General features: G+C 36.0%; 1 protein-coding gene across 3 annotated transcripts in view; it reads left to right on the top strand.

Moving 5' to 3' along the window:
* GRM8 (glutamate metabotropic receptor 8) overlaps positions 1 to 15154 on the top strand; it is a gene marked incomplete at both ends in the record, with an annotated part of 709974 nt that overhangs the window by 429166 nt on the left and 265654 nt on the right. For all 3 annotated transcript variants that reach the window (XM_084229777.1, XM_084229778.1, XM_084229776.1), the window contains one exon: positions 4311 to 4511. In XM_084229777.1, coding sequence (XP_084085903.1) covers positions 4311 to 4511 — 201 coding nt within the window. The remainder of the gene's footprint in view (positions 1 to 4310; positions 4512 to 15154) is intronic.

The raw sequence follows: 15154 nt of genomic DNA, 5'->3' as shown, positions 1-15154 counted from the left end.
ATGCAAAGTTGGATGCATTTAGTTTCACCCGAACCAGTTAAAGTTTATAACTAGATATGTCTAGATAATACTTTGACTAGTGAAAATTTATTTTTTAGAATTTATTTGTGCATATAAGAGCTGGGGTGTAGGCCAGAGATTTGGGAGGGGGGAGGATTCACCAAAACAGTGGGGAGCAGAACAGGCAGATCTACTGAAATACACTGCTGAGGGGAGCAGTGGGCAAGATGGGAGAGGTCTACTGCACCATGTGGGTCACCTCCCTGGCGTGGGATTGAACTCATGCTGCAGTGACTGGAGATAGCTTCATAGTGATGAGACAATGCTTTGCACCACCAGGGAGACCCTAGTGAAAATTTAAATATTTCCCTTCAATAAGATGGTGTGGTATAGATGAAGTTGAAATTTTGGGGTTTTTGTTTGCTTGCCTATTTAAGGAAAAGCCAAGGTAGAGTATGTTTATTAAGTGGAGACATCTCTATTACAATTTATCAGGAACATGTGGAATAACTTTATCCCAATTGTTGAATATTCCCGAAGTATCTTTATAGATTGGTAGGGAAGTTGCAATAACACTAAAATAAAATCATAAAAGAAATCCAGGACCTTTTGGGATAGAGTAAATTAAAAAACTATAAGATATACATACCTGTCTACTTCTTACATATATTAGATCATGGAAATCCCCCAAATTCATTAATTTCTCATGGTCATTGCTTTCTTTGAATTGATTTGGTTTGGATGGGCATTTTCTTTCAGTTCTATTGCCTGCTCTCTCCACTTTACTCTGTGGTAGGGGAGACATGGAAATCCTCTCTTTTCTTTAAATTCTAAAAAGATAACAAAGTCAGAGAAACAAGCAATAATGCTCATAGAGTGTGTGCACACATGTGTACATGTGTGTTGTATGTATCTGTGTCTGTAGCAGAAGAATTGACATAGCAACCATATAAACACCATACCTGAAATGTTACTGTTAGAAGGCTAAATGGCCCCCCAATGCCTCCAATTCACATGTTCAAAACCTGCCCCCTGATGTGATAGTATTAGATGGTAGAAACTTTGAGAGGTAGTTAGACTTAGATGGGGAGCCCACATGAATGAACTAGTACCCCGAAAAGATTCACAAGAGGCTGCCTCCTCTCTGCTCTCTGTAGTGTGAGGATACAAAAATATTAGCTGTGCGCTGTCCAGAAGAGAGCCTTCCACAGACCTGGCCATGCTGGCATCCTGAGCCTGGATTTGCAGCATCAGGAGCAGTGAGAAATAGACTTGTGTTGTTTACAAGTCACCCAGACTATGGTATTTTGTTATAGCAGCCTGAACTAAGAGAGTTTAGTGTCTGTGTTTTGAAGTGACAGATTCATCATGTCTCCAGATTGGGAGCCCCTGATTCAGGAAGTCTGAAGTGGTACTGAAGAATCTGTAATTACTAAGATAACCAAGAATGGGAATAACTGATCTGGGACTCCTAGTCTTCATTATCACTTATATGTTCAGTGATGCAAAATAATTGAAACACAGGATGTTCCATATGGATCTAGGGACTAGTTATTTCAGACTCGTAGCACTAAATTTCCTTGTCATTTGCCTTTGTTTATAGGCAACCATCTTGGTCTGCCCAGGGCTGTTTAGGTTTTGGTCCTATGTCCTGAGAAAGCTCTGTCCTAAATTGAGCTGAGTAATTGGGCATTAGATACGGTCTTGATCGCTTTGATTATTCTTCACTATTTGTGAATTGTCTACTCGGTTGTTGAAACTGTGAGAGAGGAATTTCATAAAGAAACAGAAAGGGCAGTTTTCATAGGTCACTTGATGACATTCTGTACTTAAGCAGTACTGTGCTAAGCACCAGGAGACAAAATGCCATACAGAGATAGCTCATGCAGCTGAAGTAGGTTGAAGGATAGATAATACTCCTTTTGGTACCTAAAAGATGCTCTTTGTGAAACTGATCTTGCCTCTCTCTTTGTGCTCTCAAACCTACAAAACCGCCATAGGAGGTTTTAAGGAATTAATAATGTAATTTCCTACAATGAAAGTGAGTTTTAGACCTATTGAGATTCACATAGAAGCAAACTACATAGAAACATTATAGGTAGTTAGAAACGTGGACTGGCAACTAGATGACAGAAAATTCTAGAAAATGAATTTTCCAGAAAACTAGATTCCAAAATGAATTAAATGGAATACTATAGCTTGCTCTAATGCTTTAGAATCCATAACCAACATTTTCGTTTCCAACTTATGTTTCTTGGTTACAGACATAGTAATAGTTGGAGATGTTGCGATTGAATAGATTCTGAGATTGGAAGTAAAAAAAGAGGACTCAGGGCCTCCCTGGTGGCTCAAGGGATTAAGACGCAGCCTATGAAACTGTCCACAGCCACTGCAGCATGAGTTCCATCCTCAACCAGGGAGGTGACCCACTTGGTGCAGCAGAACTCTCCTGACTCACCTGGTGCTCCCTCAGCAGTGTATTTCAGTCAGTCTGCCTGTTCTGTTCCCCTTTCTGTCTCTGGTGAATCCTCTCATCCCCACACCTCTGGCTTGTACCCCAGTTTTGTATGTATAAATAAATAAATCTTTTTTTTAAAAAAAGAGGACTCGGCTTTGAGGCATGGAAAGTTGAGTCACTGCAAAAGAAAAAAATCCCTAAGACATGTTGGAAAGGGAGGAGCAGAGTTCAGCACCATGACAGTCTTCAGAGAGTGGAGCACCAAATAATAGCATCTGCAGGAGCAGAGTAAAACAAGTGTAAAAAATTCTACCATAATTGGATTGATAAAAGTGAATTAATTGACCACTACACTTGTCTGAAGGAAGTTATTGGTTTTATCAAGTTATAAAACCCAAATATAAAACAACCACTTCGATTCAACTCTTCAAATTCAGAGGAAATGTGCATTAGAGTGAAGAAAAGAGGGTTTTTATTTTTCATGTAAAGATTGTTCATTAGCAGTTACTAACAGAATGGGGAAGGAAGTTACAAACCCTTACTCATGGTCTCTTTGTGTTCACAGATATGTAAGGTTTGGGGGACATGCAGAAATGGTAGCAGATCCTCCTTGGTCCATTTAATCAGACTTAATGTCATTTCTGTAACTTTCTTCTATGTGTCCAATAGTCTTATCATCCACATACATTTTTTTTTTCTGGGAGTTGAGAGAATATTGAGGTTTTTTGGGTCTGGAACACTCCATGTCTTCCCTATGTGCCCTCACTGAATTTTACCTCCACAAGTCTTGGTTTCTCCATTTTCAAAATGAGAATGTTGGATTATAAATAATTATATATCATCTAATTTAACATCCAGTTTATCATCCTTTTTAAGTCTATGCTTCTATTACATCTTAAATGGCAAGTACCCCCTAAAGGTAATCCCCAGTGCTAATTCTCAAGGCTAAAAATGCCTAAATACAGGTACAGTCATTTAGAGTAACATTAATTTTTGAGAGCTCTACAACATGTTAAATAGAAAATTAAGATAGAAAATTGATGGCAAGCTTATGTACAGCATGTTGACCATAATACTGGATTATATGCTGAAAGTTGCCAGAAGATTAGAGCATGTAAGTTCTTACCACAAGAAAAACATGGTTACTACACGAAATGATGGATGTGATGTGTTAACCAACATTATCATGGGAATGACATCACAATATATGTATATTACATCATCACATTGTATATCTTAAACTTATACAATGTTATATGTCAATTCTATTTCAACACAGCTGGAAAATTTTAAAAAGAAAATAGAAAATTGAGAAGAAAATCAATTGAATGATTCTCCTAAAGGCAGTCAGATTCACTTAAGGAAATATCATTTAATATTTACAATAAAGGCTCTTAAATAAAGTACTTTCAAAATAAGACTAGATCGAGGGAGTCGAGGGTGTGGAGAAGGCCTTGTTTCAGGTCACTAATTAATTCATGCTCCTGGAACTGTGACAGATGAAAAGAATGACGTGATACACATTTTACTTTAAAGATCAGGTCACTGCCAAAATGTTATGTAATTACCAGGACATACACTGTAATAGGACTCAACAAGGTGGAAATAAAGATAAGGAAATTTTATGTCTTTTATTTGCTTTCTTTTTGTTACTAATGAAATATCTCCTGTTCTTTCCAAATTGAAGATTCAATACTCAGTTTAAAAGCCTGACTAGGTAAGTATAGGACTAAAATAATCGCATGCAAAGTCAGTGCTTTGTTTTGCTAAGTGTGCCTGAAATTATGGAATTTTTTGCCCTCATGCCATCTTTTAACACCACCAACTGATGGGCTGCCTCTCTGTTTGACAGGGCTCGAGCGAATTGCACGGGATTCATCTTATGAACAGGAAGGGAAGGTCCAGTTTGTAATTGATGCAGTGTATTCCATGGCTTATGCCCTGCACAACATGCACAAGGACCTCTGCCCTGGCTATATCGGCCTTTGCCCACGAATGACCACCATTGATGGCAAAGAGCTACTTGGCTATATTCGGGCTGTAAATTTTAATGGTAAGTTATGACATTTATTTTTTGTCTCTAAATACTTCAGAAGTGACAAGGTATGTTTTTTCCTCTCTATATAGAAGCCACTCAAGCAGAGTGGAAAGCCCAGTATTAGAAACAGTTCCCCTTTTAATCAGAAGTGTGAGTTTTTCCATCTGCTTTTAAATTTTAAACACTTTTATTGTGTTACCATTAATCTACTCTGATAGAAGTAGTTAAAAATAGGTCTCTATCAAAATATTCTACTGATGTAGCAATCTTTCGGAAAACTTAGGTGGTTCATTTGGAATCATTGCCAACAGGTTAGATCTCTTTGAAAATGTTTTGTGCCTGCTATTGTTAGAGAAGGAATTATAAACATTTTGTTTTGCAACTGATTTTAAGCTTTATCAGCAGAAAGATGACTTAAGGCAAGTGGGTGATGTGGAGTTTCTATGTATTTGCATTCTGAGAGTGTCGTGTGAAGTGTCTGCATCCTCTCTTGTATTTCTTTCAATGATTTGGTCACTCTGATGCGGTGAGCTCCATCGTGTCGGGCAGAACTCCACACAGTGGTGTCGCTGGGATTTGACTACTGCAGAAGCAGAAGTACGACTGCACTGAGTGTCACTAGGAACTGACATAGAATGTTCTGAACTCATTTGAATTAGGCTGAGAATAACTGAACTGCCTTCCTCAGTGTTGGGATTATTGAATGCTGTTTCTCTTTCATGAAAGTTGTAATGGTTGCTGCCCATGACTTTGAACATCATTTTCAAGTGAAATGATAGAATGCTCTGAGCTGTCTAATTCTTTCTGTTTGGCTGTAATCCACACAATGGACATGCCTCCGAGCCACGCACAGCACTGCACTGTCCATCATAATACACTCCAGTGACCTCAGCTGCCAGGCTTTCTCAAAAAAGCACAAGGTCATCTTCCATTTAGAATTCAAGTGAAAACTTCTTTTGCTTTGTTCAGGCAACATAAGACAAAATTTGGTTTACATTCAACCAGGTATCCTCTTTATTCAGCTGAATTTTTGTGAAATATTATGTAACATTAATCCTTTTGTGAAGACTATAAATACAAAGGGGGATTTGAAAATCATTTTCTTGCAATTATCAAATTGGGTAACACAGAAGTGTTACAATACAAGGTTACTTATCCTAATGTGAGTTTGGGGAACACTTCATTTATTCAAATTGGTAGGAGGTGGAAGAGGAATGCAAACAGAGGAATATATTTTCTCAATAACGGCATCTCACATGCAGAAGATAGGGAAAGCTTTTAAAGAAATACAAAATGCAAGTATTTTGAAGGTGAATTGCTAATTTCTCTCTTATCTCCCCCATAGATAAAAACCTAACCTTTCCTTGATGACTTCAATTATTACACCATACAGTAAAATAATGATGCTATTAAAGGCTACTTAACAATGTCTTAAATGTCTAATGATTGTTAAGATTATGTGTCTCTAGACACCAATGATTTCTAAGTTCTTCTGTCCACTTTTTATAGGTTTCTTTCCCTTCTACATTATGAGATTGCCGTTGCTATGATTGTTTTTGGGACTGATCTCTTCTGTAACTTGCTTCTTTCAATCCACCCTGGATAGACACACACACACACAAAGTTCCATTAATTTATTCAGGAGATACTTATTAAGTACATAGAAAATGTTAAGCATTGTGACAAGTGCAAAAGGTTAATTACTGGTAATAACAGTGAAAGTAGACTTGAGATTTAGAGTTTCTTGAGAAACTTAGATATTAATCAAATAAGCCTACAAAGGTAGCACTATATAATCTGCACTGAATACTGCAAAGGGAGGTGTGTGGGACTGAGTTTATAACAGGGGAATGGCTCTAATCTAGGAGTTATAGACAAATGGCATCTGAAAACGATGAGTGTCGGAGATAAGGGTGGAGCAGTGACATGTAGCTTATGTGAGGTCTTATAGGTCATTCTCAAGAGTTGTTTGTTTTCATCTTGAAATCATCAGGAACACATAGGAGCATGAGAGCTGTGCCTGATGTAAGAGTAACTATAGTCCAGATGAGGATCATATCAAATACATGATTTTTAGTGTATGAACTTAAGAGAATCTCTTTGAGCTCTTGGTTAATTTATGTTGCTAATAGCTTGAAATTTGGGCTGGAATAATTGATGACATGGGAAAAAAGACCTGAGCAAAAGCAAATCATCAGGAAATGCTCAGGTCTCTTGATTTTCATGATGTTTATCATTTTTATTTCCTTATTGGCTGACATATTAGTGTTCATTTTTAGTACTGTGCCTGTTTATGATTAAAAAAATACAAAACACATAGGGCTGTTCAAATGGAAGTATATCATTGAGGTGACCACGATCTTGTATATGCTCCTTCTCTAGTGCTACCTGCAAGTCCTGGAGGTACTTTGAAAGGCCCCATTAACTGTCTGGAAACTCTTCGAGGCCACAAATTTAGATATCCTTGCTCTTTGTGGGGCTTTCATGGAAATTTAGAGTGAGTTGAGATTTGTGTTCTCTGCTGGGAACCTAACAAACGTCTATTTTGTGTTAATGAAATGCCAATGGAGTATGTTGTGTTGGTGATGGAGAGTGTTCTTCCCTGAGCAGACAGTCAGTCCATTCAGAGGTGTGAGGGGACCATTGGCCAAACCAAGGTTCCTTTAGGACCAGTTTTGAATCTCATTAAGAGTCCAAAATGTGGTTGATTAAACCCAAGCTGCTAACCATAGATGACAATAAAAATTATTGTATAATAAAAGATTTTTAAGCATAGCTAATACCACTTGTCAATGAATAAGCTTTGCAAGGTAACTGTCAGTTTTTATGGTGTAATCTTCCAGATTTTCTGTTAAAAATCTGTTAAAATGAACTATATAATATACTCACCAGTAGTTAAAATAATTGACCCACAGAGTGAAATTATTTAGTAATAACCCTGTAAATATTGGCTAATATATGACTTGAAATGTAATTTCTGTGCAGATAAAATTGTTAAACTGATTCTGTCATTTATGAGATCTTGGGACAAATTGCTTTCTGTGGTCACTTTGCATTTGAGATAGCAAAATCTTGTCATGAGTGTGGTGGGAGACCCTTCTTCCATTTTGCAGTAGCAGGAGGTGAACCAACCAGAGCAGCTGGATGCTGCACAGACCATTGGTATAAAATTAAAAGAAAATTGTTTGCAACTCAGTCTTGCTGAGATTATAACCTTGTAAGTGTGGCATGCCTAATTAAGCAATGGTTTCAAGTTACACTTGGCTTATAAGTTCATGTTTCTTCCAGTTTATTGTTTAATTGACAACATAAAGCACATGTAAGAGTGCTGAAAGATTAGTCTTATAAATCAGAATTATTCTGTAAAGTAATTATAACAAAACAGCTAGTTGAAAGTGAAATGTTTCGTCAAACTATTAAACTACAAAGTACTACTTGGCATCAAAGATAAAAACAACAATAGTGGCTTGATTGAATTTAATCACTCAAATTAATTTTTCTCATTGGTGGAAAATTTACTGGATTCCTAATCTGATGTGCATTTTAAGCACATCTGAGTCATAGCATATCTGGAATTGCTCGTGCGTTCCTTGCTAACATTTCTTAATTGTTCTTCACTATGTGGGGAACCAGAGAGAAACAAAAACTTGTCTGGTAGAATTATTTCTATTGCTACTATTTGAACAAAATGCTACATCTATGATTTTTTTTAATCTGAAGGATTATTAGAAGAAAAACAAAGACATTTATATCTTGCAAGAACTTAAGCAATGATGTCATTTCCTACTCTACGCTGGTCTATAAGCAATGAGGTATTAATACTATACATCTTGTTCAGAATCAAAGATTTTTCTGTTGCCATGAGAACCAACCTTATTTATCATAAAGAAAAGGTGCTGGATGGAATTTGAGATTTTTCCCTCATCCTTTCCTGTACTGTTGAGCTCACACCAGAGCCAGGCAGCGCAGGCACGGGGGGTATACTGGTCAGGGTCATTTGATTGTAAGTAACAGAAATTGACTTATGTATACCTACATTAAAGTAGAAGAATTTATGAATGTGTGTAAAGAAACCCCAGGATATAAAAGGGCCTATAAGTGAAACCCACTGACTGTCACAGTAGGATATGACACCATCACCATATCTTGGAATCTTATACTTTTTCCTGACCCTGACATAATTTTCCTGTGTTGTGAATCTATTTCAACCTCTCAGCCTCATCTTTTAAAATGGAAGGAATATTAAAATGATCAAATCTCTGATGTCTCTTTAAGTTCTAAATTCTCTATATATTATTTTAAAGATAAAGGCATATTTTTAAAGCACAGATGCCTACCCTGTCAGTATTCTTACTGCCCTTTTTTAAAGTTGTTTGTATTCACTTTTATCTTTTACGAATTGTTCAATTGTTCTGCATACATTTTGTTGGAAATCTTATAAGGTACCTAATAAGAGAGCATTGTGCTAGGCATCCAGAATACAAAGATTTATAAAATTTGGTTCTAATAGTTGTCAAATGTCACAGTTTAACAGAGAAGGGACACAGAAATGTTACCAACAATAATTCAATTTGATAAGTGACGTGATAGAGGCATGAGCTTGTACAAACACAATATGTCTCAGATTAGGAAACTATAAGGGGGCTCAGCGAATACAACACACAGAGCGGGTGACATTTGATTTAAATTACAAATGGAAAGTGACATTTCCTCAGGTGGACAGGATGGGGGAAAGATAGTGATGGCAGAAGAAGCAGTTTAATAGTTGGAAGGGTAGAGCACACCTCTCAGAAAGCTGAGCATCCACAGTCTAAAAATTCAAATGAGTGACATGGGACCACTCTGGAGGTGAGACTGGCCAGATGAGTTTGGATCTCATTAGAAATCTCTGCAAAACTCTGGTGTGTGGACGTGATGCTGCGGGCAACAGAAAGCACTTTGAACAGAAAAGTGAAGTGCTAGGATTTGTGTTTCAGAAAAATAACTGTGGCAGCAACATGCAGACTAGAGGGAGTGAGATTGAAGATAGGGTTGACAAGCTAAGAGACAGGCACAATAGTCCCCAGGAGAGAGAAGAGTTGGAAATAGGAAATGAAAGTTCAAATAGGATAGAAAGGGAAGGAGGGAGGAGAGGAAAATGGGAGACAGGCAGGGAATGCTGTCCTTCGAATATTCACTCTTTTCTAGGCACTGAGTTTTGACTAGAAACCAAGAGGTTTGGAGAAATATCTTAACTTTCCCAAATAATCTATTTGTGACAATTCCATTTTAGGGTTAATTCAGTATTTTAGTGTATATACTATTGATGAAATTTCCCTTACACTGATTTATATTTTATCCACTTTTACAAGTAGAAAATACACTGTAAAATGTCAATGTGGAAAAATTGATATAAAATATCATCTCTCAAAGTTATGATGCATTATTTCCTTATGATTAAATATTAATTAGTAAATAGACACACAATAAGGTCGAATATGATGAAATGATTTCATATTGATCTTAAATATCCCTTTGATAAATATCTCAATTGAAATAAAACTGAGAAAGTCATTATTCATAATTTGGAAGTACATTATATCATTTATTCTTGAAACTAAAGGTGTGCATGTAGTAATTTCTGAAAATATACATTAAAAAGTGAATGGCTTATATAGCAATATTGAATATGTAGAGATGAATAAACAGGTTGATTTGAAATTAGGTAATTTTTCAGTTTCTGATTATGGAAAATTTAGGCTGGTTATAAAATATTAATTTTACAAACTGTCATCATGAAATTTAGCAGTGGAATTGCACCTGCTTCTATTTTCGAAGGTGATAATCTGTGTGTTCTTAAGCCTAATCTCTTTTATAATTGTGAAAAATAATATTTATTAATCTCTCATTTCCTCCTCTGATATTTAAAGACTTATAAGTAGGCCAAGATGCAGCTGACATGAAATAAAAGCTTAACACAAATCAGTGATGTTCCCCTAGTTATTCATAGGGTCCTGTTCAACATCATTTTTTGTGGTGGTATTCTTTTATTTAGTTCTTGCAATTCCTGAACTTGGTCATCATGTGGTAAAATATTAGTGATGAATGATAAATAAATTTCAGAAGTAAATGGAGAGCATGAGCTCGTAATTGAGTGTGAAGGCTTGGCTTTGTGTCTGAACAGGAATGCAGTGTGAGCATCTCCAGCATGAGAAAACAGATGAGGACCAGAAAATTGCTGAGGTGAGGTGTTGCTGAAGTTCACACTTAATAATTAGTATTTTTCAAAGCCCATGTGGAGTTTGAGTCCAGTTTCAGCTCTCACTAGTTTGTGATCTTGGTCAAGTAACAAAACCTTCTTATAAATCTTTGTTTCTTTATCAATAAAATGGGTGTGATAATAGTATATATATTTGAGGGCTCCTGTGAAATCAAAATGTGAGGTGGTAATACTAAATAGAAGTACTTGCTAAGAGACAATATATCACAGAACATGTGGGAAATATATTGTCAGTAGAAATATAATGCAGGGGGTCTCTATGGTGGCACAGGGGTTAAAGTCTCAGCTATCACCAGTCACTGCACCATGAGTTTGCTCCCCCGGCTAGGGAGTTAACCCACATGGCACAGCAGACCTTTCCTGTCTCACCTGCTGCTCCCCTCAGCAGTGTATTTCAGTAGATCTACCTGTTCTGCTCCCCACTCTGTCTCTGGTGAATCTTTCACCTCCCTCCCGCACCTCTGGCCTGTACCCCAATTCTTGTATGCATAAGTAAATAAAATCTTTTTAAAAAAAGAAACATAATGCAACAAGTACTTGAATCATTTATAAAGATGATGTGATGGGTGGGTTAGGACCAAGGACTTGAGACTCTTTCGAGAGACATAGAGTTAAGAAGCTCTACCTGTAGGATCAGTTGTGGGAATGAAAACAAAGTAGAAGTTGGAAAGGTTGTCTTGGTCGTAGATAGGATCAATCAACAAGGTTTTCTCAGCAGTGTCAGTTTTTTCTGTAGAGGGACAAAAAATGTGAATGTTTTCACAACATTTTCAAAGTAAATGTGAAAGCATTTTACTGCTGATATGGACATCTGACAAATCTAGAGTAGATTAAATGGGGTTCATTCTTTCATTTCTTTTCTTCTTTATTCAACAAAATTGTACTTTTTTAAATGAAGAAAAGTATTTAATGAAACAGTTCCCATGTTATTAGGGGTAATTATATTCTAGTGATATTTCACTTCAGAAAGAATCTACCTGAAAATTATAATGGAGACTTGATTATTTTTCTCTTTAAGGTTATTAACTCTTATAATTACATTAAAGTTTAATCAAGAAGTGAGTTTGAAAGTAAAGGATAGGAATGAGAAAATTCTTTTTAATTTAGGTGCCTAATTGTTATACTTTTGGGATTTTGGTTTTCTCAGTCTTTTGAATGTGTTCAAAAACCATGACTGTAAAATAACTTTTCTTTTGGACTGTGTAAACACTTTTTTCTGTAACTAAGCTAAGGGAACAATTACCAAGTTCCATTTTTCTTTAATTAGGGGTATAGTTGTGACATTTCATACATATTCAAATAACAAACATTTATTGAATATGTTATGGGCATAAACTGTTTTATTGGTGTTTTGTGTCTTCCATTTCTCACTTATTTTCTTACTTCATCTTCTCTGATCTCTTACAGCTCTTTGTCGTCTTTTCTTTCTAGTATTCTCTATTTGCTCTTTGGATCAGGTAGTAATCAACATAGTAGCATATGACTAAGAGCAGGAACTGTTGAGTTGAGACATTGAGTTGAATCATTTATTTATTTTTAATTTTTAATTTTTTAATTTTATATTTTTTACATTATTTTTCATTTTTACACAATGTATGCATTTCCATCTTGGTTATATTCCCCATACAATTACCACCTCCCTTATTTTGACCCTAATCCTTCCTCGTCTCTCTCCCCCCACCCTGGTTGTGTGTCTCTGGTTTATAGTTGCTTGTTGATTTTGATATTTACTTTATTATAATTTGTCTTTTTACTGGTCCCTTATGTAGGTTTTCTAAATTCCTGCTATGAGTAAGACCATCCAGTATTTTTCTTTTTCTTTATGGCTTATTTCGCTGAGCATGATCCCTAGTAGCACCATTTACAGTAGCTAAGCTATGGAAACAGCCCAAATGCCCAAAAATAGATGATTGGATCAAGAAGATATACACAATGGAATATTTTTTTATTTTTTAAAGATTTATTTATTTATACATACACCCCCCAGAGGTGTGCGGGTGAGAGGATTCACCAGAGACAGAGTGGGGAGCAGAACAGGCAGACCTACTGAAGTACACTGCTGAGGGAACAGCAGGCGAGACAGTAGAGGTCTGCTGCACCATCTCGGTCACTTCCCTGGCCAGGGATCAAACTCGTGCTGCAGTGGCTGTGGATTGCTTCACAGTGCTGTGACTTAGCCCCATGCACCACCAGGAAAGCTCCCTGAGTTGAATCATTTATAAAGATTGATGTTTATCAAGAGATAAACTTCATTTCTAGATCTTCACATAGACTGTGAAAGAGATCTTGGAAAAGTCTCTTAAATTTCATGTGCTTCCATATTCTCATTTTTGGATGGCAACTATATTTATATCTACTTTGTGGTGTTTCCTTAGCATTCCATGACACAATTCATTTTTAAGTCTTAGCTCAATGCTTGACGCTTTGTGAATAATCAATAAATAGGAACTATTATTTTTTCGTCTGCTTTCTGACAAAAATAAAGCCTCTATATATGTTCACTGAATTTCATAAACACATAGACACTCCTCCAATACATACCTATTCACTTACATCCCCTTACACACCTTTGATTTGAACATCTGACAAATCTCTTATAATTAGTAATGCCATGTTGCCTGAAATCAACTAATGTTTTATTTATTCAAGTTTTAATTCATCTATTCTCAAGGTCAGTTAGGCTCTTTAGTTCACCTTTCTTTGATTCTCTTGCAGTCACCCTCTGAACACTTCAAATTTTATTTGCACCTTGTGGTGAGATATAGGAGTAAGAGGACAAAGTCCATACTAATCCATTTTCTCTAGAGTAAAACAACCTTATTGCCAAAGAGGTGGAGGCTGTTGTTGAGAGTGCTCAGGGATGTGTGGTAATAGTTCACCTCCTATGTTAAGGGACTCTTTTGAAGTTCACTTACATGTAGGATACAAGGGAGACATGTAGGACTGGTATGAAGAATCTACATGGAGATAATTGATCTCACCCCACTCAGCTCCAGAAAACCATTGTGCCAGTCCACATCCCATTCAATTGTCTGTGTCTGCGGACACAGACATAGTAAAACAGACATAGTGTAAGTCTCCCAGAACTCCTAACTGACTCTTAATCCTATTTAAAGATCTCCAACTTTTTTCATATTTTGTATTTTTCTATGCTGGTTATCTAGGTTATACAAATGTCTCTATAATTTATATTAACTAATGTATAGCCCTGAGAAATTCTACCTGTTTAGCAATACATCCAATAGGCCATAGCTCTCATTCTTTCAAGGTCTCTTATTTCCTTTTTTTCTTCTCTATCCTTACTTACCATAGGCCCACATCAAAATTTACATACTCTCATCTCTATCCCTTCTTTGTTTCAGTAAAAAATAATGAAGAATCATGTGTACTGCCTCTTCTTGTATTTTTAAAACAGAATAATATACATACTGAAAATTAAATTAACAGCAATACCTAAATGGTACCCAAGAAACCCAACCAAACCTACACTATTCCTCAAAATCCTCCTGTGCTCTCGTCTAGTTATCACTTACTCTCTCTAGAAAGTCACTTTTCTAATTTCTAGCAGCATATAGACTATTGTGCTCACATGAATGAAATGACATAATCTGTACTCTTTTATGCCTGGCTTCATTTCACTGCAGTTTTTGATAACGAGGAAGTAAAGCATATTCCCACCATTATCTCTCTCTATTAACATCAGATTCAATTATTCAAATTACTTTGTTAGGTATTCAGCATTTAATTTTTAAAACTCAATGGATTATTTTATGAAATAATAACATTTAATATCTATTAATGAGGTTTAAATGTATGAAAAATTAAAATTTTAATATAATACTGACAATTTCTTAGAAAGTGGTAAAGAAAATATTACCTCTAACAATCTTCTCATCTTGGTAATGCTCCCACTATTTTATAAAATAATATACTTTCTTTTTAGAGCAGTTTTAGGTTCCCATAAAAGTTCAGTGGAAAGTACAGAGTCCTCATATATCTCCTGCCCTCACACACACAACCTTTTCTACTAGCAACACCCTAAATCACAGGGTAAATTTATTATAATTGATGAACTACAGTGACACATCATTATTATCCAAAGTCCAAAGTTTACATTAGAATCCATTCTTGATGTGACTTCTGTGGGCTTTGACAAGTAGATAATAGAATATTTCCATCAGTATTATATATGGAATTGTTTCATTGTCCTGAAAAACCTGTGTTCTGCCTACTTATTTTTCCCACCCCCTCCAGCCCATGGTAACCTCTGATTTTTTTTTTTTAATATCTCCATAGTTTTGTCTTTACCAGGATATCATATAGTTGCATTTATGTGCTGTGTAGCCTTTTCAGATTGTCTATTTTCTCTTAATAATATGCATTTATGCTGCTGTTTCTT

Source organism: Talpa europaea (genome assembly GCF_964194135.1).
Source record: "Talpa europaea genome assembly, chromosome: 3".
In the NCBI taxonomy this organism is placed as follows: domain Eukaryota; kingdom Metazoa; phylum Chordata; class Mammalia; order Eulipotyphla; family Talpidae; genus Talpa; species Talpa europaea.
Note: the sequence above shows the minus strand (reverse complement) of the source record. Positions and strands in the feature narration are given on the sequence as shown.